This window comes from Bipolaris sorokiniana, assembly GCF_000338995.1.
Source record: "Bipolaris sorokiniana ND90Pr unplaced genomic scaffold COCSAscaffold_8, whole genome shotgun sequence".
NCBI classification, from domain to species: Eukaryota; Fungi; Ascomycota; class Dothideomycetes; order Pleosporales; family Pleosporaceae; genus Bipolaris; species Bipolaris sorokiniana.
The window spans coordinates 1289223-1314404 of NW_006911902.1; the positions used below are offsets into that span (position 1 = coordinate 1289223).

At 50.3% G+C, this 25182-nt stretch overlaps 9 protein-coding genes across 9 annotated transcripts; 3 read left to right on the forward strand and 6 right to left on the reverse strand.

Annotated features, from left to right (window-relative positions):
- Window positions 1-328: 328 nt before the first annotated feature.
- Window positions 329-8441, forward strand: COCSADRAFT_182037 (uncharacterized protein; the record flags this gene model as incomplete). The annotated part of the gene is made up of 8 exons (XM_007702654.1): window positions 329-902; window positions 974-3831; window positions 3879-4040; window positions 4093-4243; window positions 4298-4964; window positions 5019-5786; window positions 5833-6481; window positions 6530-8441. 8 exons carry the CDS (start codon window positions 329-331, stop codon window positions 8159-8161), a joined length of 7461 nt encoding a protein of 2486 aa, XP_007700844.1. The 3' UTR covers window positions 8162-8441.
- Window positions 8442-9230: 789 nt separating this feature from the next.
- On the forward strand, window positions 9231-10816 carry COCSADRAFT_37597 (uncharacterized protein). Its single transcript, XM_007702271.1, has 4 exons — window positions 9231-9660; window positions 9718-10297; window positions 10361-10548; window positions 10607-10816. The coding sequence occupies exons 1-4, from the start codon at window positions 9526-9528 to the stop codon at window positions 10628-10630; spliced, it is 927 nt and encodes a 308-aa protein (XP_007700461.1). The 5' UTR covers window positions 9231-9525; the 3' UTR covers window positions 10631-10816.
- Window positions 10817-11548: 732 nt separating this feature from the next.
- COCSADRAFT_37598 (uncharacterized protein) lies at window positions 11549-12952 on the reverse strand. The gene has a single exon (XM_007702272.1). It carries the CDS (start codon window positions 12846-12848, stop codon window positions 11634-11636), a length of 1215 nt encoding a protein of 404 aa, XP_007700462.1. The 5' UTR covers window positions 12849-12952; the 3' UTR covers window positions 11549-11633.
- A 1746-nt stretch (window positions 12953-14698) lies between these two features.
- Window positions 14699-16748, reverse strand: COCSADRAFT_182040 (uncharacterized protein). Its single transcript, XM_007702655.1, has 2 exons — window positions 16650-16748; window positions 14699-16597 (listed from the first exon to the last, which is right to left on the reverse strand). Exons 1-2 carry the CDS (start codon window positions 16718-16720, stop codon window positions 14863-14865), a joined length of 1806 nt encoding a protein of 601 aa, XP_007700845.1. The 5' UTR covers window positions 16721-16748; the 3' UTR covers window positions 14699-14862.
- Window positions 16749-17010: 262 nt separating this feature from the next.
- COCSADRAFT_172095 (glycoside hydrolase family 17 protein) lies at window positions 17011-18540 on the forward strand (the record flags this gene model as incomplete). The annotated part of the gene is made up of 4 exons (XM_007702656.1): window positions 17011-17082; window positions 17230-17787; window positions 17847-18406; window positions 18507-18540. 4 exons carry the CDS (start codon window positions 17011-17013, stop codon window positions 18538-18540), a joined length of 1224 nt encoding a protein of 407 aa, XP_007700846.1.
- A 513-nt stretch (window positions 18541-19053) lies between these two features.
- COCSADRAFT_119225 (uncharacterized protein) lies at window positions 19054-20095 on the reverse strand. Its single transcript, XM_007702657.1, has 2 exons — window positions 19517-20095; window positions 19054-19425 (listed from the first exon to the last, which is right to left on the reverse strand). Exons 1-2 carry the CDS (start codon window positions 19973-19975, stop codon window positions 19198-19200), a joined length of 687 nt encoding a protein of 228 aa, XP_007700847.1. The 5' UTR covers window positions 19976-20095; the 3' UTR covers window positions 19054-19197.
- A 112-nt stretch (window positions 20096-20207) lies between these two features.
- On the reverse strand, window positions 20208-22305 carry COCSADRAFT_37601 (uncharacterized protein). The gene is made up of 2 exons (XM_007702273.1): window positions 21644-22305; window positions 20208-21535 (listed from the first exon to the last, which is right to left on the reverse strand). The coding sequence occupies exons 1-2, from the start codon at window positions 21890-21892 to the stop codon at window positions 20363-20365; spliced, it is 1422 nt and encodes a 473-aa protein (XP_007700463.1). The 5' UTR covers window positions 21893-22305; the 3' UTR covers window positions 20208-20362.
- A 991-nt stretch (window positions 22306-23296) lies between these two features.
- On the reverse strand, window positions 23297-23666 carry COCSADRAFT_358386 (uncharacterized protein; the record flags this gene model as incomplete). The annotated part of the gene is made up of 1 exon (XM_007702658.1): window positions 23297-23666. Exon 1 carries the CDS (start codon window positions 23651-23653, stop codon window positions 23297-23299), a length of 357 nt encoding a protein of 118 aa, XP_007700848.1. The 5' UTR covers window positions 23654-23666.
- Window positions 23667-23767: 101 nt separating this feature from the next.
- On the reverse strand, window positions 23768-24671 carry COCSADRAFT_37602 (uncharacterized protein). Its single transcript, XM_007702274.1, has one exon. The coding sequence runs from the start codon at window positions 24558-24560 to the stop codon at window positions 24081-24083; it is 480 nt and encodes a 159-aa protein (XP_007700464.1). The 5' UTR covers window positions 24561-24671; the 3' UTR covers window positions 23768-24080.
- Window positions 24672-25182: the final 511 nt, after the last annotated feature.

The following is a 25182-nucleotide window of genomic DNA, read 5'->3' on the forward strand; positions in this document are numbered from 1 at the left end:
AAGTGCGGGAGCCAATGACGATGGTGGGGCTGTTTGGCTGAGCTGCATTGCATCTTCGTGAGGGACCGCCGAATTAGACAAGACACACATATCGCCTTTGCCTCTGTCTGCTGTGAATCCACAATTCCACTGCCCATCTCGCCCAAAGGTTGCTGCTGCGGCCCATGACCATAGTCGCGCTGCATTTCCTTTGGCTGCGCGCGAGGACTCGGGCTAGCAAGGCTGGCCAGACTGCTGCTGCCTGCATCAGAGGAGCTCCTGCTTGCTCTCTCTGCCTGGCCACGCCGAGTTCCTCTGCCCTCAGTCGCACTTGTCTTCTTTCACCGTCATGACCGCGCAGGACAATGACCTAGTGCAGTCTGTCGCTGTCGCTGTCGCTGTCGCTGCCGACGAGCCAGCAACAATCGCCCCCGCCTCGCGCCGTGATCCCATTGAAGACGCCGACGCGAGCTTCACCCGCAAACGCCCCCGCCTGCACGGGAGCAACACTCTGTGTGCCATGTCCACAGAGGCCCATACCCCGGACAACCACGTAGAGATGACCATACGCTCCCACCCGCCTTCTTCCCCGGTACGCCCTGGAGACGACTACCACTGCCATACAGGTGACGTTGCTGCCAGTCCTTCGCCTGCCCCGGTCCACTCGCCCATACTCATCCCTAGCTCCGATGACGAGGCTACCAACCCTCCCGTCATGGTTGTCAACGACGAGGACGAGGACGACAAAGACGAGCCTGCCAGCCCTCCCGTCATGGTTGTCGACGAGGACGAGGACGAGGACGACGAGGCAGTCGGTCTTGCCGTGCACATAGACCCCGAGGACCACTTCCGCCGGTTTCCTTACTCTCATGTTGGTAGCTACACTAGTGTAGTCCGTGATCTGGCTCAGCATGTGCAGGACAGTGCGTCTTCTTTGCCATGCCTACGTTTAGTGGGCGCTCGTTAGTAGACCCTTCGTGCTAACAATCACCAGTCGATAATGATATTGATGCCGACTTCTTTCTGGGCCTTTCGCAATGGCTCGTCAACCTCCCCGACCCCTCGGTGGATATGCAAGGCTTTTACGTGAGCAAAGCAGCATTTTGGGACGATTTTGGTCTTTTGGTGCACAAAATCCTCTCTCGCAGGGTTTCGTTCACACGCCATGACCATGACCATGATCACCGGGTAGGCGACGCGTTTTACAGCTTCTTGAGCGCTTACATCAGAACATCTTCTTTTCTCCTACTCGTAGATGCCCTCCTAATTTCCCAGACACGACCCGACGATATATATCCTTTGCCTTTGATCAGCCAAAAGCACCTTCGACATTTACATACTATTCTTCGATCCGATAAAGCTCCGGCATACCATATGGTCAGCAAAGAGTATTCAGTAGACATTCGCAAGATGGTCTTGCGATTACAACAGGACTTTATGGCAGCCAACGGAGCCCTGAACCTCTTTCGGCTAGCCAATGATGCAATCCCTCAGGTGCCCATAGGCACGCAGAATCACATTGCCGTCTTCACCTCGCCTGTGTTGGTCGCACTGGGCTCATCCATTTTCCGCAGTGCTATCCCGAGCAACGCGCACGACCGGACCGAGTTTAGTCGCTCCACTCTGCTATTTCTGGAAAAGTACATGGACGACTTGTTCAACTTGAACAGAACTGCCGAAGCCAGCATTGCACGGGACCTAGTTCAACATTTTCACGCCTTACTACTCGAACTTTGCCTCTGGGATAAAGACATAGAAGCAGATCTAGTTGCCAGATTTTTAGACTTCAGAGACCCGGATTCGCCGACTACCTCATTGCCTACCGAGATCAACGCTCGCACAGAGCAGCAAGACGAGTATTGCCAAGACCCTGGGTCTTTAGCTGCTCTTGTTGCCAATGCATGGAAATTCAAGATTCTTCGCAAGTATCTCATGAAGGGCAAGATGGACTTGCGTGTAATGAGCATCGGCATGATGGATTCGGGGTTGGTTGAAATTTTCAAGCAATACAGCGATAACGACACAGTACCTAACCATCCAGTCATGAACTACCTATCAGACTTCCTTATCGACGGAAAAGTCGTTGAATACATTATCAGCGTCGACTCCCATCCACAAATTCTTCAACGGAGTGGTAATATTATCGGGTTTCTTGTGGTGAACCATCGCTGGACAGATAGCCAAGCGGACTCCATCTGGAAGACGATTGCAACGAACCCTGACCCACGAGTCGTCTCAGCGACACTAACCATGATGCGAGCCATCTTACACCTAATGAAGGTCACGGATCATCTATACCTCTGCATACAGCTCTACGAACTCCCCATTAGCCGTTACACCATTAACATGTTGCGGTTCCTCCATGAGTTGAGCGTCAAAGTTGTGGAAAGGGCAACTGTCGAGGACTATGCCACGAGGGACCGAAGGGCAAAGCCTTGGAACGTTTGCGTTCGCGTCATCTGCGATACAGCATCCCAGAAAGAGACGGACAAAGAGCTACTGGATCTACACAACGAGGCCATCGAACATCTCCACGGTTTAGCTCCTCATGTTCCCCTCGATGAGCGACTTGCCATTTATCGTGAGTGTGCAGATCACATTAGCAATCACTCTGAAAAGGCGACTGGCAGTGTAAAGGTTATCTACACACTTGCATCATCACTTCATACAGGCGATGGTTTCTTCTTTCAACAAAATCAGGACGTAACACGCAAGATCTTGGAGGAGATACCGTGGTTGGTTGAAACGGAAAAGAATGCGGAACCAAGTGTGTACCATCCTTTAGCTCTTCGGTATAGACTGGAGCTTCTTGCACTTATGATATGTCGCGCCGGGTCTGCCATGCCTGCTGAGCTCTTCCCAACTCTCTGGGACCACACTGTCGGTTCGCACGCAATTTCTAATAACGCAAGAGACTGGGCATGGGCACAGCTATTCCAGACGATCAAGCTTATCCCAAATAATGAGTACTGCAGGCAACTCGTCTCTTCCTACCTATCGAAGATGGATCCATGCTTTTATACCCCCGGAACGTTCGAATTTGTCGCCAACTACAACTTTCCTAGCGTTCGAGAGCTTGTGATGGCCGATGATGGAGTCAAGGCAGTGTTGCAAATTCCTGGCGCTGATCTGCTGTGGTCCATGGTCCTTTACTCACCCGAAGGCTCTGTTGAAGATCGGGCTGCGCGTCTTCTCGCTAGCCGCTACGTCCATATCAACGAAGCCGAGGGTGTCACACTAGCAGATGTAGAGGCTGCCCATGTCGCCCTTGTGGAAAAATGTATGCATGAGATACGGGACGCATGCAAGACCATACGCGAGTCATGTTCTGACGACACAATCCCGATCATCTCTGATGCGATACGGCACGAAAAGGAAGGGCGTTGTCGCAGAATCATTCTATTCCAAAAGTTGCTGCTTGAGCGACTACGACAGAAACCAGAATTCAATCGCGCCAAGAGAGCGGACTCCAAAATCGACGAGATGGACATACCCTACGGAGATGCTATCACAATCCGATTCCAGTGCGCTAATGGCGATCGGCAGGCAGTATCAATGGGCCCAGATCACACTGTGGATGATCTTTACCGCAGGCTATGTTATGTCTCGGGCTACACCAAGCTCAACCTTTTTGCAAAAGGTCATCGAGTTGATGTAGCTGCCCAAGCAGAAGAAAAGCTCAGTGACGTCGACTTTGGAGGTCAGCTTCTACTTCAGAGAGCACCCGAGGCAAAAATCACTCGCCCATTGTCGGGTTCGGTTGCCGGATCTTCAGTGTTCGAGTCAACTGTGACCAAATACTTTGACGAGTTGTTCTCATTGATGGACTCTAATGATACCATCAGCCAATTGGTATGTTTTCCCTGAGCTTTGGTATTTCTCCTGCTGACTTGTATGAGCTTTTTGACTACCTCAGCTTCTTCCCGGCTCGCAACAACATACCAGATAGCGTCATGACCGATACTGTCTCTTCTGAAGGCTTTTTCCCACCAGGGAAGTTTTTCCAGGCGAGATATGCAGCCCTGGCTCTCCAAGCTAAGCTGCGTGAGCAGATTAGGAATGTAAGTGGGCATCGACTTTCCGATATGAAACATTAGACTGACAAGCTAGAAGTCGAGCATGGATGAAAAGTTCCTGAGCAAGGCCGTACAACACCTGAACGAAGCGCTACTCAATGAAAGACTTATCGGTGGTACCATCTCAAGTATCCAAGAATTGCAGCTAGCGGCAGTACTCGTAACTGTACTATTGGACTTCCTCAGAGGTAACTGCTCCGCTCACAGCCCCTTTGTTGCAGTCAAAAACTTACACAAAGTAGAACGACCATTCCCTGATGTCTCAGCCGGGTACTTTTCCGATCCAGCTCGGCTAGCAGATCGCCTTGTATCCATCTTGTCGATGGCGCTCGAAACCAATGAAGATGCCACCGTGATTCAAGACTGCTATGGGGCTATCATCGAGGCATCGCTACACTCTCGAGCTGTATGGGAAGCTTTTGTCGAACATCCAGAGACACCGCGCTTGCATGGAATTCTGCTTCTAGAGGATACCCGACAACTTGTCCGAGAGCACGTCGCGAAGAAAATTGCGTCCGTATGTGGAGGAGATCTTCCCTCCACTTGTCCGCTGACCAAGGGCGAAGTCGCTATTCAATTTTGGACCGCTATATCCGCCATTATTCCACATTCCGTTGGCCACTCTGCACAATCCCAACAACTGTTTGGCATTGCCGACCATGTCTTCCGCGCCCAGGACGAATACAAACGTGACGAGAACTTACTCCGCGCATGGCTAGCTCAGTGGAGCGATTTGCTACTAGTCTACGAACATAAAGAGGTTGTGGGTCGTGAAGATACTGACTACGTTGTGTTTGGTCTTACGAAGTTGCTGCTCTGCTGCATATTGTCACTGAAATCCTTCAAACAACCGGTCAACGCTGGGAACGTAATGGAGCAGATCTTCAAGAAGTACATCTTCACAAAAAGGTACGTTGCACCATCGACACGCTCCAAGTATGAAGACGTACTGATGAGGAATAGTTTACCGGCTATTGGAGCCAGCAGTGTTAACGTTCCTATACTACAATCACATTCGAGGCGCGAGATTTACGACTTGATGTTGGCCCTAGTCGATGACAGTAGCACTTACAACGATCTCCTTCGCCTTGTAGGAGAAGTAGAGCTCGAGGAGTGCGAGACGGCACTAGCGACACTGTCCGTTGATCGTTCCATGGAAGTACGCTCCAGCACGGGTTATGTAGGTCTATACAACCCCCGTGCAATTTGCTACGCGAATTCGCTTCTCACTCAGCTCTTTATGAACCTGAACTTTCGCAAGTTCATGCTTGGACTAGAGCTCCAAGAGAGCAATGGCTCCCAAAAGCTTCTCCTCGAAACACAGAGGCTCTTCACAAACATGCAGCACTCTTTCCGGCGATCAGCTGATCCGCGGAGCTTCGCAGCCTGCGTCAAGAACTCAGACCTTTTGCCAATTGATATTAGCGTCCAGATGGATGCCGACGAGTTCTACAACTCTCTCTTTGATCAATGGGAACGTCAGCTCATAAAGGAAGAAAACAAGCAGGAATTCCGCTCCTTCTACGGAGGACAAACCCTCAATCAGATCAAGTCGAAGGAATGCGAACATGTTTCTGAACGATCAGAACCTTTTTTCGCGGTTCAATGCGATGTGGTCGGCAAGTCCACACTACAGGAGAGTCTCCAGGCCTTTGTTAGCGGAGACGTTATGGAAGGCGACAACAAGTACAAGTGCGAATCATGCGACAGATACGTCGATGCAGTAAAAAGGCAGGTTCAATGCCCTACTGTTGTTAAGAAAAGCTAACGAGTATAGAACTTGCTTCAAGGAGGTGCCGGACAACCTCATTTTCCATCTCAAGCGCTTCGAGTTTGACTTGGCCGACTTTAGCCGGCGAAAGGTTCACGACCACTTCGAATTTCCACCATGCATTGACATCAATGCTTACCATATCGACTCTCTCAGCAATCCAACAAAGGCACATGATGAAGATATTTTTGACCTAGTAGGCGTACTTGTACACACCGGCACTTGCGAGCACGGCCACTACTATTCTTACATTCGTGAGCGGCCCAGTCCGGCTGGAAGCGCAGCTCCCACTTGGGTCGAGTTTGATGACAGTAATGTGGTACCTTTCGATCCGGCAGACATTGCGTACCGGACTTTTGGAGGCATGACCGACGACACTTATAGCCGTATGCCCAAACAGTACTCGGCGTACATGCTGTTTTATCAACGCCGGACCGCGATTGAAAAGGACCAGCGTAAATGGGTCACCTCAACGAATGAACGAACTTTAAAAGTCCCAGCACCACAAGCTCTCAAAGAGGAAGTCGACGTTAACAACGCACTCATCGTCCAAGAGTATTGCCAGTTCGATTCAAACCATACAAAGTTTTTGCGACAACTTCATGCCATGTCACGCACAATCAATCATGGTTCTTGCTCCGAAGACCATGCGCATGTAAGTATTTATCTGTAATGGACAAGCAGTCAAACTAATACCTTGTAGGAGAAACAGTCGTTGCAAATCGTTCTTACACATCTTGCTCACATAGCGTGGCGTCACACTACTTCTGATCTCTTCACGGAAACACTGCTTCAGCTTCGACGCTCAGTCCTACCATGCGCGATGTGTTGCAATATCTTTCTCAAGCACTTCGCTATAGATGAGAGTGCGCTATTCAACCTGCTCGTCCGTTGCCCACACGCCAAGGTTCGCTCTCAGATACGCAGCTTCTTGATAGATTGTCTCAAGGTATCCCGTGAGAAAGAACCGACTTTGTACGGTTTCGAAGTAATTGAGAACGACATGGATTCTGATTTTTCAGCTATCACTACAAAGGACGGGTTACTCGTAGACATCATCCAAAGACTACGTCAGACTGCAGACGATAGCTATCAAAGCATCCGAGGATGGGATGATTTCTACTTGACCTTGACTCAAGTTGTAGAGATTGGCCATGCCGAGATCACTGTGTTCTTGAACTACGGTTTCTTGGATTTCTGCATCAAGCTGCTTTCCATCCATGTGCATAGGCGCCTGCAAGACGATTACCCCGAGTTTTGGAGGATTCTGAGCAAGAAGGTGGGCATTTACAACCGGCTCGTTCAGTTTTTCTCGACTCTCCTTTCACACATGGACACGAGCCTGCCACTGGTTCCTTCAACGGTGATCGAAAACCGTGGGGCTACGCTTGACCGAGAATACCTTAAGTTCCCACTAACCCACCGAGAGCGACAGATGCTATTCTATTGGGATCCAGAACTCAAGGCGATAGCGGTGCTCGATAAAGCCATGGAAATGTTTGACCTGACCAAAGCGGAATACTTCTATCCTGGGGACATTGTCAAAACGATGATTGGCTGGACGGACCCACATGCTCAGTCGAATCTTTTCAAGACGATCAACGACGGCGTAGGTCTTGACCCGCCTTTTTGCGACGCATACGTACGAGCGGCGCTGTCTTTCTGTGAAACGTCTCCAACAGCCGAGAACGTTACCAGACTGATCACCACTGTGTCCAAAGCAATCGCGTCGGCGAATCGACTCGAAGAAGAGCGCCTACCGAATGGGATAGCTGTCTTGGACTTCTTCATCGGTCTTCTGAAGGCTGAAAACGAGGCGCTCTTCAAACAACGGCACCCATACGTTTTCTTCTATTGGGTCATGGCGAGAAGTCGTATATGGGCACCTGCCTTACTTCTCAATCCTCTAGAGAGTGTACGACAGAGCGCAGAACTACTGGTGGGCGAGCTCTACAAAGATCACGAATGGCCTTCGGATATGGTGGCTTTCAAATGGAGATCACTTCGTGAATTATTGGGCGAAATGATGCAGCGTATTATTTTCGAGAAAGATGCTGGTATGCTGAGGATTCATATGACTCCGCTCATTTCGTCCTGTCAATTTCTCCTTCGACAGGTCTTTGATTTGGTACACAGTGAGGATCCAGATCCAAACTTGGACATGTACAGGGAGGACGCAAACGACAGTGCTCGTATATATGCGTGGCAAGCAGATATTGAGCCACGATTGCACTCGTGGCCGCAAGACGACAATCTTCTGTCAGCAGGGGATCTTTACGACCAGTCGGATTTTGGTAGTGAGTCGGACGTGGAGGAGGTAGCTGGCGTCGAATGATGATTATTGATGATTTCTGCACAGCGTGGGTGCTTGGGCGCGTTAGGATGGGTTGGGGCTGGGCTGATTCATGAACATGATGGAGATATGATTAATGTCATAGGTATATACTATTCAGCTCCAGATACTGCCATACAATATACTGTGCTTTTTGGGCCGCGTGGCGTAACGGAGCCGAGCCATTGTCTCCATAAGCGTCCAACTAGGTTCGCACCACAGGTCTAGGATTAGTATGATGAAATCGTAGGCAGGCTATCCAAACAGACGTCGCAAGCAAGACAAAGCGATAAAAAACAAAAGCTTCTATGAGGCATTCGCGTGCAAGTAAGCGATCTCCCTACCGTGACAATAACTAGAGTTATGAACCGAGGTAGTCGTAGTTATCTCTATCATGTTTACGAATCAACTCAGCCTCCAACCCATCCGAACGCGCCTAAGCACCCGCGCTATGCCACCTTGATAGAAACGATAAATCAATGATCGTGATGGAAATACGAGTCACCTCCTCCACACCAGACTCGCTACTAAATTTTGGCTGGCCGTAAAGATCCCCTGCTGATGGGGCTTTTATTTTGAGGCCACGGGAGCAATCGAGGCCTCATGTCTGGACAATCATGTTTGCCTACAAAGACTAACCAACGCGTGTTATGTTCTATCTGCTGTAAATGATGCATTGTCACAACACAGCCACAGGAAGTTGCGAGAGGCAAAGAGCGCGCGGTGTAGGCGCGCCTTATATTGTATATAATGTTTGTCACAGTAGAGATAGTGCCTACTTGCGCGCGAATGCTTCATAGAAGCTTTTGTTTTCATCGCTTCGTCGTGCTTGCTATGTCTATGAGGTTTACTGGGTATAGCTTACTCACGATTTCATCATACTAACCCAGGACCTGTGATGCAAGCCCAGTTGGACGCTTATGGAGACAGGGCGAAGATAAGCATCTTAGCCAAGCTTCGTCAGCGTGGTGTCGCGCGTCCCCGCACGCAACAGCTACGTCATTGCAACGGAACTTGCGGCCGGACAAGGTTCCCACCATCATTACTACCTAGTTCGCAGCTTCGTCATAACAAAGCTTCGACTTTGCAGTTGTGTGTTGTGAGAACCAATCCAGGTCACTGATCTTCTTCTAATTTCAATTCTTCATTCCGACCCGGTTGCCCACTGATTTTCTAGCTTTGTCTTCGTTAGCAATAAAAAGAAGCACGTGACACTATACCAAGCACCAAGCAAGGCGCTCCCCAACGCTCGGCCGAAGAGATAGTGCCAACTACGTGCCGGATAGAGCCGCGCTGGAGAAGAAACGCTGGATATTTAAGAACCCACCGAAACAAAAAGAAAAGTTTTTGCAAGCACGGCAGACACCATGGCGAACAAACTAGATGCGATGAAGCCGCAAAGGAAGATTGAACTGTTTTCCGGGTCCTACTTTGCGGCATGTACATTGGGTGGGATTATCGCGTGCGGCCCTACGCACACCATGGTTACCCCTCTTGATCTGGTGAGTAGTGAATTATTACTATCCCAGAACTCGTATGCTGATGCTTTCCGTGTCTAGGTGAAATGCCGGCGCCAAGTCGATTCTTCCCTCTACAAGTCCAACACACAAGCCTGGAAAATGATCTACTCCAAAGAAGGTCTCCGCGGCGTCTTCTTCGGTTGGACCCCCACCTTCATTGGCTACTCGATGCAAGGCGCTGGCAAGTATGGTTTCTACGAAATCTTCAAGTACCTTTACGGTGATAAGCTTGCGCCTGGTGCACCAAAGCAGGTTGTTTTCCTTGCTGCCTCTGCTTCGGCAGAGTTTCTTGCTGATATTGCGCTCTGCCCTATGGAGGCTATCAAAGTCCGCATGCAGACTACCCTGCCCCCATTTGCGCATACGTTGAGGGAAGGATGGGCAAAAGTCATCAAGGAGGAGGGTGTTGGTGGCCTGTACAAGGGACTATACCCACTGTGGGCGCGCCAGATTCCGTACACTATGGTCAAGTTTGCGACGTTCGAGGAGACAGTCACCCAGATCTATCGCTTCTTGGGCAAGCCGAAGGAATCGTACGGTGGGCTGCAGCAGACTGGAGTCTCGTTTTTGGGAGGTTACATTGCGGGTATCGGATGTGCCGTTGTATCGCATCCCGCAGGTATGTTTTTTATGATTTTATACTTTGCAAGAGAGAACGAGAGAGAACGCTGACGCATATTAGATGTCATGGTGTCGAAACTCAACAACGACCGCAAGCCTGGTGAGGGAGCGGGCCAGGCGATCGGCAGAATATACGGCAAGATTGGCTTTACTGGTTTGTGGAACGGACTTCCTGTCCGCATCTTCATGATTGGTACTCTGACTGCCTTCCAATGGCTCATTTACGACTCTTTCAAAGTCTATCTCGGTGTAAGTTTTTGGGTGACCCGTCCAGATGAATGTGCATAAATTTGCTAACACGGTGCAGCTGCCTACGACTGGAGGACACTAGATATTCTTTTCTTTGGAATATTGGTAACGTGATATGAATTCCGGTGTATGACGTACGTTAATGAAGAGTAAATGATTATCGCGTATACATCTACTCACCCAGCTTTAATGTATCTACTATTTTTTATTCCAAAAAAAAGTAATTCAATCGACAGACGGCAACCCGCCATTCCCCTTTGCCTCAGAAAAACATGGCTATCGAAAACATTGACTGACATGCATGGATACGACATCTCCCCGTGGTCCGCCCGTTGGATCAACATGACTTGTTTCCCTATTGTTTCTCTTTTTCCATACCGTTACGGCAGCAATGCGTCAGAAGCCCAGGTTCTCCACTGAGACAAAGCAAGAGTAAGCCCTAAACAAGGCCCCATGTCCACTCTCTTCCTGTTTTCCTTTTGTTCGGTCCTATTTCGTTTTGCCATAGCACTGAAACGGGCGGGAGAGCTTTGGAAAAAAAAAGGGGGAAAAGATCGGTTTTTTCGATATAGTACTTACAAGTCGGCGAGTTTATATGTTCAAAAGGGAGCCCCCGTGTTTGAGGTGATGAGAGTTTGGGGGTGGAGGCGTTTGCTTACAACGGAAGGGGGGCACGGGAATAAATATCGGGGTTCGGTGTGTTTTCTGGGTAAGGCTTTTTTTTTCAGTAGTGGAAGGATTGCGCCATGTTGTGCTGTTGATGGCAACAATTGTTGACATGGTGTCAAGTGATGGATTGATGGAGTCACAAGGGAGCGAAAGCCTCAGGAAGATGGAGAATTGCATGTTTCAGTAAGAAAAAGAGGTATCGATTGTTTCCATGAAAAAAAGACTACTTGACTACATCCACCCGCTATCGCGTTCCTTCTTCATCCCGCCTGGTCTTCGGCCAACTTCTTCCTCTGTCGCGCCACGCTTTTTCACACTTGTTTATGTGTATGTGTAGTGGAGGCTATGAGTTACAAGTTACAAAGCAACCACTCGTTAGAGATACGCTGTGGAAAAAAAAAGGTACAAGTGACCCTTTAGATATCGTTGACAACGGGAAGGTCCTTAAGGGCGGGAACATTGACATCACCAACAGTGCTCTTGACCTCGACCTCCTCAAGGAGAGGGGCACGAACGTCAAGGACCTCAGTAGCGTCAGTGACGGGCTTGGCGGTCTCGTAGACAAGTCCGGTAACGGGGTCGAGGTCGCCGGTAAGGCTGTTGACGGTGTTGGTCAGGCCGCCGACAACGGGGGTGTTGTCGAGGATGCCAGAGACACCGCCGCCGAGGGGCAGGTCCTGGACGACGGGGACGCCACGCTTGACGTTGAGGTCGAGGTTAAGGAGGTTGCCAGTGTCGACGACTTGGCCGTGGGTGACATCAGCGGTGAGCTCGTTCGAGTTGAGGCCGGTGAGGCTGTCGACGGACTCGGTGGTGGTGTCGAGGTTAAGGAGCTGACGCTTGCTGTTGACATCGGCGTTGACGCCCTTGACGGCACCGCTCAAGTTGATGCTGTTGGTAACACCATCAACAGTCTTGGTGAGACCAGCAACAGGGGCGATGTTGAGCTGGCGCTTGCTGTTGACATCGGCGTTAACGCCCTTGACGGCACCGCTCAAGTTGATGCTGTCGGTGACGCGGTCAACAGTCTCGGTGAGACCAGCAACAGGGGCGATGTTGAGCTGGCGCTTGCTGTTGACATCAGTGTTGACGCCCTTGACAGCACCGCTCAGGTTGATGCTGTTGGTAACACCATCAACAGTCTTGGTGAGACCAGCAACAGGGGCGACATTGAGCTGACGCTTGCTGTTGATATCGGTGTTGACGCCCTTGACGGCACCGCTCAGGTTGACGCTGTTGGTGACACCGTCAACAGTCTTGGTGAGACCAGCAACAGGGGCGATGTTGAGCTGGCGCCTGGCGTTTCCAAGAACCCTGATCTTTGTGGCATCGCCAACGATGTCGGTAACGGGCTTGGTGAGGTCGGTAACGGGCCTGGTGAGGCCGTTGACAACCTCGAGCTGGCGCTTCTCCTTCAAAAGGCCAGTGACGCCTTCGAGGTTGACATCGTCAGAGACAACACCGGTGACGGGGTCAACAGTCTTGCCGACGGTGCCGGTTAGGGATCCAACAGTGCCGGTGGCGGTGCCAGTGACGGAGCCGACTACGTTGTTGAGGCCAAGCTGAGGAGTAGGGGCCGAGAGGACGGATGCGGAGAACGCGAAGATGGAAACGGCGACGTAGGAACGCATGTTGACTGTGGGTCGGATGTATTAAAGAATTAAGTTGTATATAATAGTAAAACGAATGAGTGACAGTGATGGGAAGAGAGAGCGACTGTGATGCGTTGGATGATGATCTTGGTTGCACAGGCTGGGGTGTGTGATTTATATGCTTTGACAGTTTCCTCGAAGACGTCTGTTCCGATTCAGAGGCTCGTCGATCATCTTCTCACCGTGCCCGTGAGCGCGTTGCTGTCCCTGTCCAGCGTGGTAGATCAGAGCCTAGTTTGATTTGACTTGGTGATGGTAGACGAAACTGGCAGCACGCTGCTACATGTCTAGTCTAGACAGAAAGCTGCGACGATCTTCATTACCAGACACCCGCCTTTAGAATGGCCCAATCAAAAGCAGTGGTGCATGACGCTGGGGAGGTTAGTTGGGCTTAGTGGGCGAGGGAGCCACACTGGCTGTGGGGTACAGAAGTCATGAGTCGTGCAGAGAGCAAGCAAGACTTCCTTGTCCAGCACGACTACATGGCGGGAGCTTACGGTCAGTTTCGGCCGTCAAGCTTTCCAAGGCACTTGATTATAGTTTGAGATAGTTTAGTTGCCGCTACATGTTGTCAGACTGGTGGGCGATTGCGCTCAAGTGGTAGTCGAACATGGGAGTATTGAAGAATGAAGTTAGCGTAGTATGACGTCGGCCCAATTGTGTTTCAACTGTGCGAGGGTCGAAGAGCCGTGCAAGGGTTGAGGCGTAGGGGTATAACGTGCCCATGCAGAGACAGAACAGGAGTGTGGTGTTTTTTCTGTTGCTTGTCCGAGCGGGCGAACGACGGTCCCCCCTGAAGATCTAGGGTGGCATATGGAAAAGTAGTACACTACTACGGTGCCTGCGCTAAGTGTCGATCATCCGCTTCCGGCAGCATGCAGCGCCTGTCTAGTAGCCTCTTTGCACCAGCCAGATCATACCAGTTTCCCTGCCTGGCCCTATCTGATCGCCGTTTTCCTGCAGAGCCGCGAGTCACTAGCGTGTTGGTCGCCAATCTACCGTCCAGCTATCGTTGGCTGCAACTTGGAGAGAGATGTACGGAAAAGGGATGGGGAAAAGGGAGATACTTGGTCAACGCAGTGAGATTTGGCCGAATACTAGCTACGTGGGGAATGCGATCAACAGCGACCTTCACCAAAACGCACTCCCCACTGTTTCCGCCATCGACACGAGCACCACGCTGAGACATGCTGAGGAAGTTGCCGGCGGGAGACTCTCTTCCGCACAGAATATTGCTAGTGAGACAAGCCACTACACAACTCTGTATTATTGAATCCTCGTCTTTGATGTTGGCCTCATCTTGGCCCTGTCACGTGAATAGGCCATTCATTGCTTTACTTGTCGCTATTGTGCTGGTCAAACAACGGCCGATATTGCTCAGCCCTCGAAAACTACCACTGCGCTACTTTGCAACTGAGACCACTATGGAAGCGCTACGTGGGAACTGAGTTTTGGTGAGCAACTTGACAGCATGGTGCGACTCAACGTGGCGCAAGATAGCGGAAAGTTTGGCGAAGCGGGACGCGCTGATAGCAAGCACTGGCGTCCTACGTAGCATTCTTGGGTTTTCTCTTTAGGCACATGTTCAAGCAGAATGAGACAACGAGGGATCCATCACTGCCTCTTCAGGCTGCGCTGCGCAAATGAGAGAGTGCCCACCCGCTGCTCGTTGCGCGGCCCCTGCAAAATCCCCTTCTCCACTTCCACGCGCATGAATTCTGGGGCTGCATCCCCTTTTTGCTTCACGTCCTCACCTAATCTAGACGACCCGTTTCCAGCCCTGCCATTGCAGCCCTGCTGTCGTATCCTTATCCACGATGCAAAAGGTAGGAAGAAATTACTTTACTTGTTACGAATACGAACAAATCTAAATTCATGCTTCATAGTTGCACACACAGCCGGAGCAAAATCCATAACCAACTTTTCCAAGCCCACTATGGCGCGATCTACATAATTACAAAGTGGAAACAGACATGGCGTAATATCGTTACATTCATTCCGAGTCAGTCACGCAGCCCTGACTGGCATCCTTTACAAAACGCGCGTACTTGAAGAGCGTACCCTTCTGATACTTGAGCGCAGGCGCGGTCCACTTCTTCCTCCTCTCCGCCAGCTCCTCTTCGCTGACAGAAATGTTCAGCTCATTCGATTCAGAATCAATGGTAATTTCGTCACCATCCTGTACAAGGCCAATAGGACCTCCCTCTTGCGCCTCGGGCACAATGTGGCCAATCAAGAAGCCGTGACTACCACCGCTGAAGCGACCATCTGTGATGAGTGCGACATCCTTTCCAAGTCCAGCACCCATGATGGCAGAGCTGGGTTTCAACATCTCCGGCATACCAGGGCCGCCCTTGGGTCCTTCATATCGGATCACCACAACAGTCTTCTCGCCCTTTTTGATCTCTCCGCGCTCAAGAGCGGTGATGAAGTCATCTTCGGCATCGTAGCACTTTGCCTTTCCAGTGAACTTGGTGCCCTCCTTACCAGTGATTTTGCCTACGCAACCACCAGGAGCAAGGGTTCCCCTCAGAATCTGCAAGTGACCAGTAGATTTCAAGGGCTCGCTAAGTGGTCTGATGATCTTCTGCTCAGCAGGGAAGTCCTTGACAGTCTCGAGGTTCTCTTTCAACTTCTTGCCAGTGACCGTCATCTGGTTACCGTCAAGAAGGCCCTCTTTCAACAAAAACTTGAGAAGTGCCGGCGTGCCACCAATATCGTGAATGTCGGCCATGACGTACTTACCAGAAGGCTTCAAGTCGGCCAACAATGGAATGTGGTCGCTGACGCTCTGGAAATCGTCAATGGTGAGCTTGAGGCCAACCGAGTCGGCAATGGCAATCAAGTGGAGAACAGCGTTGGTCGAGCCACCAGTGATGCTGATGACAACCATGGCGTTCTCCAGCGCCTGGCGGGTGATGATGTCGCTCGGTCGGATGTCTTCCTTAAGAAGGTTCTTGATGGCGCCTCCTGCCGCTAGACACTCGAGCATCTTAGCCTTGGAGTTGGCGGGGTTGGACGAGGAGCCGGGCAGCGACATGCCCATGGTCTCAATCGCGGTAGCCATTGTGTTTGCCGTGTACATGCCTCCGCACGCACCCTGTCCGTTACATGCATGTCTGATGATATCAAAGCGCTGGTCCTCGGTGATCTCGCCGGTGATGAATTGCCCGTAGGCCTGGAAAGCGGAGACGATGTCAATCTGCTGGTTTTCGAGTGTCTTTGCGCAACCGGGCTGGATAGTTCCGCCGTAGACCATGAGCGAAGGCCTGTTGACACGACCCATGGCCATGATGACACCAGGCATGTTCTTGTCGCAGCCGGGAATGGAGATGTTTGCATCGTACCACTGACCGCCCATGACCGTCTCGATGGAGTCTGCAATAATCTCACGCGACTGCAGCGAGTAGCGCATGCCTTTTGTACCCATGGAAATGCCGTCACTGACTCCAATGGTGTTAAATTGCATGCCCAACAGCCCAGCACGCTCTACACCCTCCTTGACCTTGTTGTTCAGGTCCATCAAGTGCATGTTGCAGGGATTGCCCGAGTACCACACAGACGAGATGCCGACCTGGGCCTTGTTCATGTCCTCCTCGCTCATGCCCGTGGCGTACAACATGGCCTGCGAGGCACCCTGCGACTTGGGCTGGGTAATGTGCTTGCTGACTGAATTGAGCTCATTGTCGGCTTTGGCGGTGCGGAGTGCAGAGCTGGAGAAGGCACGTCTGGGACCCGTCAGTATCAGTGTAGCAATGTCAATTGTTATGAAAAACATACGCTGCGTGCCATTGCGGCCGCGGTGAGCACCTCGCGCGCGCGAGAAGACCTCCAAAGCGTGCGAGAGACATTGAGGCTGGCGGTTCACTTCCCCAGAGTGTCGCGGCATCAATTTATCGATGCGAGCTCGGAGGACGCGGAGTCGGACGTCTCTCCGTGCGGGCGGGCAGCCAATGAGGGGCAACGTGATGATGCATCGCGCTTTGATCGTCGGTCATCCATCATCATCGTCAAGAGCTACTATTTCATCATCTGGCTGCATTTGGCTTGTACAATTATTTTCGCCAACGAAGGCGAACCGACGCGTGTCACGTTCTGTCTCCTGTGAATGATGCGTCGTCAGAGGACAGCCATTTCAATTATGGCTATTCATCGCCAGTTTACAGCTCGTGACAGTGCCTCCGTCAATGATGCACCAATTCACTCTGATCGAGTCGAATATACATTGCTTATATTACCATGATTCTTCTAGGTCTCGTTGATACACACTGTTTTCTTTTTTTATCAATTCTTGGCAACTAATCGGCCAGATGAAGCGCTTATTGATCAACCATCTCATTCTTCTACAAGCCTCACACAGGCTGCAAGCAACATATACACGGGCTTCAACTATGGCGCATTTTGGGGCGTAGAAACTAATGTGAAAAAGAAGGCCGACTTTTTCGACGGCTTCGACTTGGCCAAAAACCTAACAACCGACATACCATTTGACAGTGCGCGGCTGTTCACTTGCAAAACTGCTGGAACAGTAGACGAACCAACAGAAGCATTTGACGCTGCCGTGGAATCAAATACTACCCTCTTGTTGGGCTTCTGGATAACACCATCACGAAGCGGAGACTCGCCTGACAAAAACGTCAAGAATGAAATGGCAGCACTCGAGAAAGGGTTCAAAAAGCATGGCCAAGCACTTTCAGACCTCATCATTGGACTCTCCATAGGAAGCGAGGACATCTATCGCGCCGACGAAGCTGGTGAGCTAGGCCTCACAACAGAGGTTGTTGGGCAGACCATTGCCAAAGTCAAGGAGAGTATTGCTGCGTCATCATTTGTCGAATACATGGAAAACAAGCCCATCGGGCATGTAGATACTGCCAAATACTCCGTCGTAGATAATGCTGACTTTACCCATACTGGAGTAAAGACAGCATCGATACAGCAAGTGACAGCTTTCAATGTTCTCTGGAAGACGTCAAGCAGCAGGCAGGCAACAGGCCAGTATGGATCGCAGAAATGGGCTGGCCATCAACCGATACAGAGCAACATGGTGCAGCAGTTGCAGGAATTGACGAACTAGAGAAGTTCTGGACCGAAGTTGGATGCGTCGTTTTTAGCAAGTACACGACCTTTTGGTATGAGCTACTGAAAGACTCTACGCCTGACCAGAAAGCCGACTGGGGCCTGATCGATACGCTTTCGCACAAGCCTCGCATCGAGGATCTCAGCTGCGGAGCCCCAAAGCCAAGTCTTCCAGCTGCCCTTTCAGCAAATTCGCAATTTACACTGCAGTCTTCTTTGTTAGGATCAAACAGGCTAAGTGGCTTTAAGGTGCCTGTTCCCTCAACTACGTTATCATCATCTAAGATACAGCCAAGTCTCGGCATTTCAGAAGCTACTCTATCCAAGGTCGGTCCGAGCATAACATACATGACTGTGTTCAAAACTACGATAATAACCTCACAGCCCATACCTCCCGCACCAAAGATTTGGAGCAACACGTCACTCTCAAGTATTGCTGGAACCAAAACAATTACACAGTTCATAACCCTTCTGCCTCCTTTCACAAGCAACACAACTTCAGACTGCTCCCTTTCATACTTCACAACTACTAGTATGCCAGGTACATCGTGATTCAAGTCATGAAACGCATCTTGCCACTAACAAACCTTAAGTATTGCCAAGCCGATCCACCACCAGCTCTAGTAGTCACGCTACTCTTAGCGCCACAAAGATGACTACGAACCGTGCTGACCCTACGACACCTCACCTAGCCACTTCGTTCGTGAAGGAAAACTGGTGTATCACAGTCGCCGATGTTGATCGGAACGGCCATCCGGTCATCGTCGCAGGTGGGCCTGCCGCAACAAATGGAGAGTGTAGCTCACCACCGACCTTCTATGGATTTCCATGTGACAAGAAGTGAAGCAGTAGCCACAGAGAAACCATCCGACGTATCTGTTGAAAGGGCATGGTGCATCACTATGGCTGATGTTGATAGAAATGGGCAAATGCTTTCAGTTGATGCAGGTCCAGCAATGTTGGATGATGAGTGTGACACTCCTTCGATGTATCAGTGGAAAGGAGGAATGGCTGCATGACAAATAAGTCAGATTTAACCCGAGAGTATATAGCAATTTTTATATCTCAGTATGTGAGCTGCACGTGCAATACAAAACTAGCAAAGCGATCACTTAAAATAAGAAGTAGTATATCAACACCGTATATACATATTGTACATAGGCCAAGATAGTAAACAGAAGTAGAGTAGAGTTGATATCGCATACAAGCATAACATTAATCATTTCCCATACATCCATCCCCTCTCCACTCAAACCGCTTTCCAAAGCTCCGCATACCGATCATTCCCGGGGTCCCGATTCCTCTCATACTCACTCCGATCCGCAATCGTCTGTGCCACGTCCTCCCCAAAAACCTCCGCAATCCACGCAAACGCCAAATCCGTGCCAGCCGAGATACCAGAGCTAGTCCATATATTACCATCAACCACCCACCGCGCTTTAGCCACCCAATCCACATTAGGATGCAGAGCCTTGACCTATGTCTCCACATCAATTGTCTACTCGTCGACCCAGAAACGAATGCAAAAGGAATTGGGAAGGGAAAAGGAAGGAGGCGAGATGACGCACATTATTAAAAGCCCGTTTATTCGACGTAGCCCTCCGTCCATCCAACGCCCCAGTCCTCGCCAAAATCTCACTACCGGTACAAACCGTAAGCACCCACTTCAACTTACCCTGCCCACTCAGATCCAGCTTCTTTAGATACTCAATAAGAGGCCCCATGCGCTCCTCGCTGCCCTCGCCCCGCGACCCCATTCCACCAGGGATAAGCAGGACATCGAGATCTTCGGGTGCGGAGTCAAACGTGTGGGTTGGCACGAGTGACTGGGATATTTGCGAGCCTTGCTGGACGTGCATGGTGTTGTGGGTGGAGACTGGATCGAGGGTTGCGGCGAGGATGCTGAGGGAAATGTTATGGGTGTAGCCGAGAATGTTGAAGGCATCGAGAGGGCCTGCGACGTCGAGGAGTTGGAAGCCAGGAAAGAGGATGAGACCGAATTTGGAGGGAAGGGGGGTGGTGGACATTTTTGGGGCTGGCAATTCGAGGTATGGGTGTTTAGTTCCTTTCCTGTTCTGTTCCTATTTTTTTTAAAAAAAATGGATGGAAAGGTCGAAGTATGGAGATTGGGGGAAAAGAGATCAATGTTGATACTTTGTGGTATCATGCATGTGACTAAGTACTTTTTGTAGACACTACTATTAGTAAGCGATGAGGCTTGGTACCCCGTGGGGGAGCGCATTAGAGCTAGTTTCCGCCCGCGGATTTATTCTAACAGCTGAAATCGAGTAGAAGAAGCCAATAGAGGTGTTACTGACCACGACCACGGCATGAGAGATGTTCACTAGCTTAGGACATAAAGGCGTCATATTACAAAAAGATTGAGCATGCAACATTCTCACAGCTGCTACCAACTACACGACACCATTCATATACACACCATGTTCTTCCTGCTGATGTACGGTCAGCATCCGCCTGGCCTTATCGATCCTCTCCTTGGTAAGAATGTAGCTCTTTGGAATATCGCCTTGTTGTACCATCTGCGCCTGCACTGCGCTAACGTCTTGTCCGCCAATCTCTGCAAGTACCATGTCCACAATTGCTTTTCCACACAGTGTACCATTTGGCATGCCATGGCCGGTGTATCCACCGCAAAGCCACAAGCCGTCTCTGTCCGGGACCTTCCCAACCCATGGGTGATTGTCACGGGAGTAGCCCATGATACCAGTCCATTGAGCAGCAGCCTTCAGTTCTTTGAGACCTTCAGTCTTGCCATCAAGTTCGAGTACCTTGAGCAGAGCCCCCCGGAGATAGGCGGCAGATCCCTCGTCAATAATGCTGTCGTCCGAGATGCCTAGACTTGGGTAGTTTCCAGCTCCGCGGCCGCCACCAAACATGAGGTGGCCTGCAGGGTTTGGCACACCCTCGAATGGTCTCTGTATAAGGTAGTCGTCGTTGTGAGCAGGCTGACCAAGCGCAGCAACCATACCGTATGAGTTTGGAAGGAGTGTCGAGCCCTCTGGTGGGAATAGGGCGGACATCTCACCGCGACATGGGACGATGAGATCCGCAAAGTGGGGCAGGAGAGCAGAGGTGTAGCCATTCGTTGCCAGAATGACTGTCTTGCTGCTGATGGTACCGCGAGGTGTGTGTAGTGTATGTTTACCCTCGGAAGTCGTAATTTTTGCAACGGGGGTCTTGGTCTGAAGATTTACTCGGCCGTCTTGCACAAGCTTCTGTAGAATGAATGTGACCAGCTTGTATGGCCACAAACTCGCTGCTCCTTCACTCAATGTCGCCGCCAGGCAGTCAGGCGCGACGCGATGCTTCTTGAGTTCCTCTTTGTCCTTGATCACTGTTACCTTTGCCGCTATCTCGGGGGCAACGTTGCGAAGATGTCGAAGTTCATTCTCAACCTCCTTTAGCGCTGCCTGGTTCCAAAAAGTTCGACAGCCGGCCACGTCCCGCCATTCACATGGCACACTGTTATCTTGTACGTAGGATCGTACTGTAGCGACATTCTTCAGTTCGAATCTGGCCACATCGCTAGATCTGTCGAACAGGAGGGGTTGACAGTGTCCACCGTTCTACAACTATTTGTCAGCATAGATCCTGCAATTCCGCATCAGATAATCCCAGGCCAGGCGTGTTCCGAATGCCGTGCACATGCGTATGCAATCACCCTAAAGACTTACCCTGCCAGTAGCACCCCAGCACGCCTCTCTCGCCTCGAGCATTACGATGCTCTTGCCATTGGCCCTTTCATCCTCAGCAAGGTATCTGGCCGCACTTGCACCCGTAATACCAGACCCCACAATGACAATGTCAGCCTCGGCGGGCAAGTTTTCCGTTGTACGATGGCCGATAAGATACTCGTTTGGCTCGCTATGCCAGAAGGAGTTGGACGACGTGGGCGTCGGAAGGGTAGCGCGTTCCTGTCTCATGATGCGAATGTAGATGGATGTATGTGGATAAGATTGGAAAATTGTGGACTCGAAGTGGATTGAATTGAGTTCTTATATGTGTGTTTCTTTCCTTCACTCTTGGAAGATAGCCCCATGTGGTGACGAGTCTTATCCCAAGGGCTCGGAATATGTTTGTTGTACCGACGCCTTGAGACTTCGTGGCGGCGTGGCGGAGGGGTAGTGGATCGTTGGTCGGAATACCAACTTAGGCTATCTACGGGATCATCCTGTTGCTCCGATAGCAGGGTACGCCGAGCGCCGACCGCTACAAGCCGCGTCAAGAGTCGGAATCATCATTGCATGTTGCTGAGAGTGTCGAACCAGTACAGGATAGTAAGGCATGAAGGTACTCAGGAGGTTGGGTAAGGTACAGAGGGGCAACTCAATCATGGTGCTTGAGTCATGACGGCAGACAACTGGAACACTTGCCGCGAGTCAGTAAGTAGGGCTGATTACGTAAACTGGAAGTGAGTCCACAATCAAAACCGCAGTCTTCGTTGCTATGAGCGACACGAAAGCCAGGTGGACATCAGCATCGATAAGTACTCAACCAAGCACTTTTTGGAGATAAAGCGATCTGTTCCAAGCTTCTTCACTAGCTACATTTTTATATGCGATACTATGAAAATGATTGACCATATCAAGGGCCATGGCGGATCATAAAAGGGCCGCAATGGATTAATTTAGACTCATATTAGTAAAGGTTCAACCGAATTCTTGCTCTCTATCTTCTCGAGTTCCGGAGCCAGACGAGAAGTGAGATTTGTAGCACCTATATAGATGATTAGCACCGGATTGGGCATATAAAGTCATTATCGAGTATGACCTACTACCGCGATGTAATTGGCGCTGGAGTTTAGTATCCTGCTAATGGCTTTGAGCCGCTAAAATTTACCGCTACGACACACAGGCTGGCAAACAGGTAGGGCTACAGTCGAGCTGGAGCCTCAAGTAAGCATAGCTCTATTAGTTACTCATATCACACCTCTGAGATAGAGTTATCCGAAGAAGCGCCTAATTGTGATTTTAGCATCTCTACAATATAAAACTCTTGCCAGTAACCATAGTATAGAATAGAAGCAGCTCCAATCTATGGTAATCTTGTAAACTAGACTCACCTCACACTAATCCAGAACGAAAAGAAAAAGTATACTAATTTGAGCTTGGTAAGTAGTATCCACCCGTGCGATAGGAGGGATGGAAATGTTGAGAATAAGAGTATGAATTGGAGCAGCATGTTCAAATCTGATGAACGGTGTATATCCAAAGTTTGTAGCATCCTCTAGTCTAATAAGCGTCAATCGCTCCTCCGTCCCCTAATGCATATGTGAATCGCTGAATCGAAGACGAGGGAAAAAACGGAAGCGCAGATGCCTTCATTCTCTACCACCCTTGCCCATCTGTACCTCTGGAAGCAGACACTGCTGTTATTCCCAAGGCTCGAGCAGCAGCCGCTGAATCGACTTTGGCGAAGTTGAAAATTTCCTCCATTGGGGAAGACGCAGTTGCCGGTTGAACTGTCAAAGTTCGCAGGTTCCCGAGCTTGCTTGCAGCAAGTACGTCCAGATGTAGCTGGGAGAGATCCTGATCCAACGCAATAACAGTTGTCGGTTGCCTAGACGCCGGGGATTCATTAGCTGAGAAGATTCTTATAATTTTTTTTTCGAGAAGATGAGGAAAAAAATGTTCGGAGACTGTACTCGCGAGGAATAGGATGCTGGCTGCGAGGCTGAACTTCATGTTAGAATTCGATTGTAGAAAGGCGGTATAACACAGCAGGGAAACGAAAGATTTATCACCGATCAAATCATTAACGTAATAAAATGAACAAAAGAGCCATGTGGCAAATTATATAGCCTTATATATACATACATACCCCCAACACTAAGTTATCTATATCCCCTATCCGCATGGTACTACACATAAGTCGGAGGATCACAACAAGTAAAACGGCACGCTTTCGGAGATTTCACCGAATTTTAATTAACAATGACTATCTTACACAACTACTTACTTTGTTTAGGATAACACATGAAAAAGAAAACAAGCAACTAATACGAAGAGAGCTAATAAGAAAGCAGTAATACATTGCCCGAGCCAGCTCAAACACGAATATTATTTTCCCCGTTGCTGTAGCGTCATAAAGCAGACCAGTTCTGTACACCGTCTACTTGCGTCGTTGGAGAAAGTCCTTGGCTGAAGCAGTAACGGAATATCCATTGAAAAGCCAGTCGTTTGAGTGCCGGCCTCTCCACGGGTCGCTACCGCTAGTAGTTCTCCTGCCTACATCCTGGATAGTTGGTCTGATACTGTGTCCCGGGGTAGCTACTGGACCCGGCGAAATGGTGGAGCTAGCGGTAGATGCATGTCGTAAGTGTGGTGGCTGGACGGGTGGCATGGCCATGGGCGGCGACCTTGGTCGCTTGTCTGATGGGGCACCGCGAGAGCGACTTCGTGAGCGGCCGCAGATTCGCGCTGTGATGGCGCCGAAGAAGGACTCTTCGGTTGGAGATGTTGCCATGCGAGATGTTGGTGATGCTGGGGAGTATGGTGGAGAGATTTGGCCCGATGACGATGATCGTGACTTTTGCGAATCGACTGTGTTTGTGCGGATGGGAAGGGGCATGGTTTGAGTGTGTGAGGCCATGCTGGCTACCACTGTGTTTGAAAGTGTAATAGTAGAGGGATACAAGCAGTGATGTTTATATTGAAGTTGATGGATTAGCCAAATGTTGGCGCGGATAAATAAGATGACTGCAGAAGGCGAGAGTGAGGCTCAACATCAGGCCGTCGGCTAGATTTATAACCCGCCCTATCGTTTGCTTCTCAGTCCTTCTCCTGTGTCCTCATTGCCGCTTGACTTGGCGCATATCGCAGCTGTGTCGAGGTGACGGTGACGCTTTGCATCCTCAAGCCATTGCACCCAATCAGAGGGCGTGTACGGTGTGCGGGGCGGTAGAATCGCCATGTTCCTTTGGAAAGCTCACCGACTCCCCACTTTTGAGCATCGGTCTAGAGGCCCACAGTCGCACTGCAAAGCCAACACATCTAGACAAAGTGCCAGGGCATCATGGGGGTGCCATTGCGATATAGGGCTTAGCGGCACGTCAATCACTGCACATGGGATACGACGGAACCACGATTTAGGGTCACCGGTTTTCAGGGATGCGCCCAGACTGTCCCACCACCATGGTTCCAAGTGTCCTTGGTGGTTATTGAAATTCACCTGCGCGGCTTGTTGCGTATGGACACTCGGGTAGAGCGAGATT